General features: G+C 39.3%; 1 protein-coding gene across 1 annotated transcript in view; it reads right to left on the bottom strand.

Moving 5' to 3' along the window:
- Positions 1-1,631: 1,631 nt before the first annotated feature.
- CFAP418 (cilia and flagella associated protein 418) overlaps positions 1,632-6,917 on the bottom strand; it is a 44,685-nt gene continuing 39,399 nt past the window's right edge. Inside the window, exon 6 of the mRNA XM_007934854.2 lies at positions 1,632-1,785. Coding sequence (XP_007933045.1) covers positions 1,632-1,785 — 154 coding nt within the window. The remainder of the gene's footprint in view (positions 1,786-6,917) is intronic.

Here is a 6,917-nt window from a genome sequence, read left to right as displayed (position 1 = left end):
CTTCCTTCCGAGGAGTGGCTGGTGGGTTTGAACCGCCAGCCGTCTGGTTAGCAGGCAAAGTGTCTTAGCCACTATGCTACCAGAGCTCCCATATGTAAGAATAAAATAATATAAAAATAATAATAAAAAAAGGGCAATTTTTGCCCCTTCAAAGTAGAGGCAAAGTAGGTTATAAGAAACATTTTCAAATGACCCATTTAGTAAATTTATTCATTTGAATAAACACAAAGCAGTACTAGTATTATTAATGTCCCAAATTTTGTTGGGCTCTGAATGTGTAGCTCTTGTTGTACTGCTTACTATGTTTTGGATATAATTACAATGGGATAAATTTTAGGGAGTAAAAAATTGCTATTGAAAGGTAAAATCTATAGATATACATTTAATACAAAAATATGAACATGTGCCACTATGAGATTGTTCTGTTGCAATGCTAGCCCTACCAGAGGAAGCTTTCTAAGTATGTAGATGAGTCATGGCTAGGAAGAGGTTTGAACGATCAGATCTCTGCGATGACTCTCTCTCAGTGGGTCCTGTGTTACACATTTGAGCTATATGGTAGACCCACTTGGCAAAGAGCTTTTGGCAGCTTGGAAAGCCCCTAGAATCTCCATGGGGCTGGGAGGTGGTACCGGAGGTAACTGATTTCCTGAAAATCCTACTGCTGCAGGCATCTCCAGTCTCGCTGATGGCAAGGAGCCTGGCAGGTTATGTGTTGGCTCATCCATGCTTTCTTTCTCTTTTCACGTATTGTCTGATCTAATAAACAATCTGTCTACCTGATCCTACCAGAAAAGTCAATAGGCTGCTAGAGAAAATTTATTTGCTGCTCACTTCACTTCATAAGGTTTTAGGCATGAAAGGGGAAGTAGGTGGAAAATCCAACAATGACTTGTTTTCTGTATTAGGATTTCTTTGTGGTTTTAAGTTATCAAACAAAATTTTTAAAAATATATGTGAATATTTGCTAAAATAAACTAAATACTTAACTTTTCATATCTAAATGAAGAAAAGGAAGAAAAGTTAAAAGTGGTCTCATGTATTTACCATTATTGTGCGTAACGTCACTTTTGAGTCGGTAAGATCAGACAGAGGCAGTGTTTTTACAATATACCTGTAGCACTGAAAACGTTCGGTTAGCCACTGAGCACTTGGTTTCTGCCATGTCTAACTAGGACTTTTGTGAACAATAGATGTGACCGTGGGAGGTGACAATGACCTCTCTGTGATGGCTGGATTTATCCTCTTTCATGGCTATAAATGAGGAATGTTTATGTTAAGTGTATCAGCAGTCAAAAATACTGTAGTTGCTAACACAAGTTCATATATTTCTATGAAACTTCGTAATTAAATTGCCATTTGATAGCACATAGGCTAGCATAGAAGAACGTGGATAACGTGTTACCTTAGTAAGTGAAACGTGCTTTTGCAAAAAGGAGTAACTACAAAGATTCAAAGAATTATTTCCTTCAGTTCATTTGGCCTTCAAAACTCTGTGGAGTTATTAAATGAAATCCACTGCCTCTTCCCAAAGGGCATGCTATTCCTATGGACCTTGACCTAAACAGTACCATGATTACTGGAAATTGCTCTCATGAATACATGTGTCTGAATGTGAGAAATCTGCATCCTTAATGTTTACCACAAACCCAACGAAGCTGATGGTCGGTCTGAAGGTCAGTCAGTTCTTCAGCAGTTTTCCAGCTACACTGGCAAGCATATGCCCGTGCTCCTATCTTCTTCACCAACTTTGTTTTTAATTTGTGGAATTCTGGCATGTTGTTCCTATTAGTAAAACATGAAGTAAAACATAGTGGCTTTGTTCATTGCATAATGACTCAAAAGAAAAACAAACAAACAAAGAGATGTTACAGTTCCTTTATTATCCTATCTTTACAACTTCTGAACACCAAACCACCCTGGTCCCCTCACTAACAACAGAAGGTAGGTTTCAGTGTTCTCTTTCTGATGGTATCTCCCTGCTGTTCAGTACCTTTTAATCCTCAGGAGCCTAGTCATATGGCTATTCTAGAACACAATGACCTAAAGGGCTGAAGAGATGACATACTAATAGTTGAAAGGATGGTGGTTTGTCTTCTACCTCAGAGACTCCGATGTGCATCTGCCACTATGAGATTTAAAAGCCTGCAGTGTGGCACAGGGAGGGGGTACAGCAGCCATAAAGATAACAGGCTTCTGATGAATAAACTACAGAAAGTTTTCATTGATAGAAAAGGGCCTGTTATTTTTATGTGATGAACTCATATTGTATCCGTCATTTGCTTCAATGATTTGCTTATTTACTATCAGCAACAAAATAAATAGCTATCCTGAAATAAATATTAATAATGTTAAAATAATTAACTACTGGACAGGATTATCATATATCATAAAAAATAATGGATTGGATCATGTCTCCCCTGCCTCCCAAACATGTGCTGAATTTCCCATCCTGTACCTGTGGATATAAACAGAGTTTTCTTTTCTTATGTTATGGAAGTCACACTAGAGTGAGTGTTATATGTAATCACTTGTGGGTTATAAAAAAAAAAAAACACAGCAGCATAGACACAGACCCAACAGGTGAAGAGGCCCTATGAAGACAGACATCCACGGGAGATACTTCTACAAGCCCAGGAACTCTCAGGGCTGCTGGCCACTAGAAGCTGAAACAGACAAAGAAGGATGTCCTCCTAGAACCACACCCTGAGTTCAGTAGGCTAGCCTCCGGAATGGTGAGTTCCTTAATGTCACCTGCTGTGGTATTTCTGCTATGGCAGTACTAGGTAACCAAGACAGTAACCATCTGATTTAATGCTATTATTTTTAAAAAAACAACTACTGAAGTTAATTTAAGTTTAATTAATTGAAAATAGATTATGATTTTCATGATAAGCCATATGCTGAGTTTATATAAACATTCCATGGCAGAATAAAAATGGAAAATACATAAAAATGAGGAAACAAAGTGAAACGATGAAGTACAGTATAAATACTAAAGAGGAGACACAGTGTAACCCATTACTTGTTGATGTCACTGCAGTAGAAGGCAGGTTACAAAGTGCCCTCTGGTGGTCAAAGTGCATCACATTCAGTCCTTTATCGCACAAAATTTAGACACAACTTAGAGGGTTAGAACCTAACAGAATCTAAGAAATTTTTCAGGCCAACAGTATGATTTCAGAAAACTAAGGCTCTGACCAGCAAAGTGACTTATCTAAGGTTACGGTGAGTGAGGGGCAAGAATTGTACAATCTAAATTTTATCAAGGGAAAAAAACCCACTAAGTTGGTTAAATTAAAGAAAATGTCCCTTATTCAGTCTGTAAAATATTTTGACAAATTTAACATTTAATACATAACTGAATCCTTAATTATGGATTGTAGGAATAATAATAATAATAATAAAAAGCCACGGAATTAATACATTTCAAATGCTTCTTAAAAAGCACGTAATAAAAAATCATTATTTCCCATGAAGAAAACTGTGATTTATTGGAAAAGTATCTTATTTAGTTATTGGTCTGGGTGATCAGTAAGTATAGCTTATTCCCTTTTTTTTTCCCAGAAAGTTCTAGAACTTGTCTCAGCTAGGATACACTTATTTCCCTCATCTGAAAATGACACTAACACAAACAACTACACAGTGTTTTGTGTACAACAAATGTGCAGGTCAGTAAGTCCATGGCTCCCCATGTTCTGCTGGTCATTTAGTGGCACTGCAAGTCTCTCCCCTTGCAAAGCTTTGGTTACCATCCATTCTTGGCTTCTCCCAGTGACCATTCCTGTCTCGCCTACTTCTGCTCCCTCACTTGCACGTATCACACCCTCATTCATAAAACCAGGCCACCAGAAGTGAAAAACCATCAGTTTCCCAGCTTTCAGTATCTTGGCTCCTTTCGCTCACTCACAGAGGACGTGGCCTTCCTCCTCCTGCCAAGCTTGCTTTCCGTCAGTGCTCTGGCGCCCGTTGCCTCTTGCACCTGGTTATACACGTGCCCTTCACCTCCCAGCTCCTCCATTCCTACTTCTAGCAATAAAAATATCCAAATATCTCTTATCTTAACAAAATGATTTCTTAATTCTGCATTTCTTTCAGTCTTCCCTATTGCCTTCCTGGGTATTACCCAATCTTATGGCTTCAACTCCACTTTACATATCGTATTTCCCACCTGAGCTTCAGAGCTACAGTTTCAACAGCTAGCTGGACAATAGCCACTTCCCATAAATGAACACAGACCCTCTTCCTTACATCTTAAATTCCCTCTATCAATGGGCAGTTCCATCTTCCATCTATGTAAATAAGACAGATGCCAAGGGCCCATCCTAGATTATATCTGCCTCTCAGCTTCCATAGCCAGGACTGCCTCTAAGTAGCTCTCAAATACATCTACTCTTCTTCACCCTCCTCGCTGCCATAATTCAGAGCCTCATTTCTGTCCCACTGGATTACCACAGTATCTTTTATTTGTCTCCATGATTCTAAGCTGGCCTGGTTCCCAAAGAGTACTCCCCAAACATGTCATTTGGTTTCACCTCTCTGTGCCTTTAAAAATACCTCTGTAGGAGAGTACCCATCTCCATCTTGTCTGTCAGGCAAATTCCTAATACTTCAAGACTCAGAAGCCTTGTCTGATGCTTCAGGGCAGAGTATACCCACTATATGCTCTGATACCACTCTTATTTAGCTCTACTGCCACATTACTATGCAATGTTGGTTTTGTTCTCATGCCTTTTGCCCTCTCAAAATTATGTATTACTTGAGAGAAGAAACTGGATTCTACTCATCTTGTGAGCCCAGCATTTAGGAGTGCCACAGACTAGGTGCTGAATAATGTCTGTTGGATAAATAGATGCTAAGAAGCACCATAAAATAAAACACCATAGCAATGATTTATATCCTTATTCTCTAGCTATTCCATTCTCTTAGCTCCCAAACATTTTCTAAAGCATCTTGAGGGCTATGATAGTATTTTCTATTGATTTAAATAACTAGTTGTTTCTGATAATGTAAGAAATCTTCTTTTTGTCACTGTTTTATTTTGAAATAGTATATACAGTTGAGCCTGTAGGCTTGGAACCATGGTCATGGGGGACATCAAGTTCAATTTGCACAACATACTACACAAAAACATTGTTCTACATCCTACTTTGATGAGTAGCAACTGGGGTCCTAAAAGTTGCAAACAGCCATCTAAGACGCAACAGTTGGTCTCTCCTGGTCAGGAGCAAAGAAGAATAAAGAAAACCAAAGATGCATGGAAACAATTAGTCTAAGGACTAGTGGACCATGTGAACCTCAGCCTACATGACCTTGAGATCAGAAGATCTAGATGGTGCCCCGCTGCCACTATAAACCACTTGGAAAGGGATCACTGTAGGAGATCTTGGATAGAGTGGGATAAAAATGTGGAATAAAACTCAAAATCATAAAAAAGACCAGGCTGACTGGTCTGATAACCAAAAAAAAAAACAAACCCACTGCCATCAAGTCAATTCCAACTCATAGTGACCCCAACTGGGTTTCTAAGGCAGTAAATCTTTATGAAGTAGATTGTCCTGTTTTTCTTCCATGGAGTGACTGGTGGGTTTGAAGCACCAACCTTCTGGTTAGCAGTCAAATGCCTTTAGGCACTGCACCACCAGAGCTCCTTTACTGGTCTGATAGAGACTGGTAAACCTCCGAGACTATGGCCCCTAGGCACCCTTCGGGCCTGGAATTGAACTTACTCCTGTGGCTTCCAGCCAAACAATAGACAGACATATAAGGTGTACATTTACACCAGGAAGGTACATTCCTTAGAAAAACCAACCATGGGACATCAGAAGGGCAGTATTTGCACAGAGTTAGCTCCGTGGGCAGGAATGTATAGGAAAGAAGGACACAGGGAAAAGGTAACCAAAGGGAGGAAGTGGGAAGAAAGCTGTTCCATTGTAGGGATTATAATCAATGTCATGAAACAAAATGTGTATGAACTGTTCTATTGAAAACAAATTTGTTCTGTAAACTTCTACCCAAACCACAATAAAAAAAAGTGTATTATCTATTTTTAATCAGGTTATCACGAATCTAGAGTAAACCTCTGATGGTCTTGATGAGTCAGAAGCACTGAAAGCACCTCAAGTCCAACAAAATCACCAATGAGCTGTGACACCAATGACTTTATGGTTTGCCTGTGACACTCAGGGATTATTAACATTCATTAGATTAACCACAGATAGTAAATAGCACAGAAATTAGAAAAGTCACAGAAGACAAAACAAACCTGATATTAAAGCTAATTTTTCCAACTGTATGATTGAAAAGTGAGTTAATACAAGCCTACAGAGTGGGGGTTTCTGAACTGGCACTTTGGAATTGTACTAGGCTTTGTTTAGATTGAGGACTGTCATTTTTCCGTGTATTTGTATCTTTACATTTTTCTGGTGAAGAGGATTCAAAACTTTTGTAAGATTTTCAACACTGGTTCTTTATGTGAAGAAATTTGTTTTTGTTAGCTGCCAACCCCGACTCATGGAGGCTTCATGTTACAACTTCATGTGCAACAGACTGGACCACTGTGATCCACAGAGTTTTCACTGATTTCCAGAAGCAGAGAGCCTGGTCTCTCTTAGTCTATAAGTGCTGCTAAAACTTGCTCAGCATCAGAGCAACATGCAAGTCCTCACTGACAGATGGTGGTGGCTGCACTTGAAGTCCACTGGCTGGGAATCGAACCCAGGTCCCCAGCATGGAAAGTGAGAATTCTACAACTGAAACACTATTGCCTCTGTGGGATAATTTAAAAGGCATTAAATTAGGGGACACATTCTTATGGATTACCATAAGGATAACTGTTGTTGTTGTTGTTAAGTGCCGTCGAGTCGTTTCTGACTCATAGCGACCCCATGCATAGCAGAACGAAACACTCCCCTATC

Source organism: Orycteropus afer, unplaced genomic scaffold, assembly GCF_000298275.1.
Source record: "Orycteropus afer afer isolate SDZICR_OR568_19922 unplaced genomic scaffold, OryAfe1.0 scaffold00021, whole genome shotgun sequence".
Taxonomy (NCBI): Eukaryota; Metazoa; Chordata; class Mammalia; order Tubulidentata; family Orycteropodidae; genus Orycteropus; species Orycteropus afer.
The sequence above is the reverse complement of the archived record's forward strand: the minus strand, read 5'-3'. Positions and strand labels throughout refer to the sequence as shown.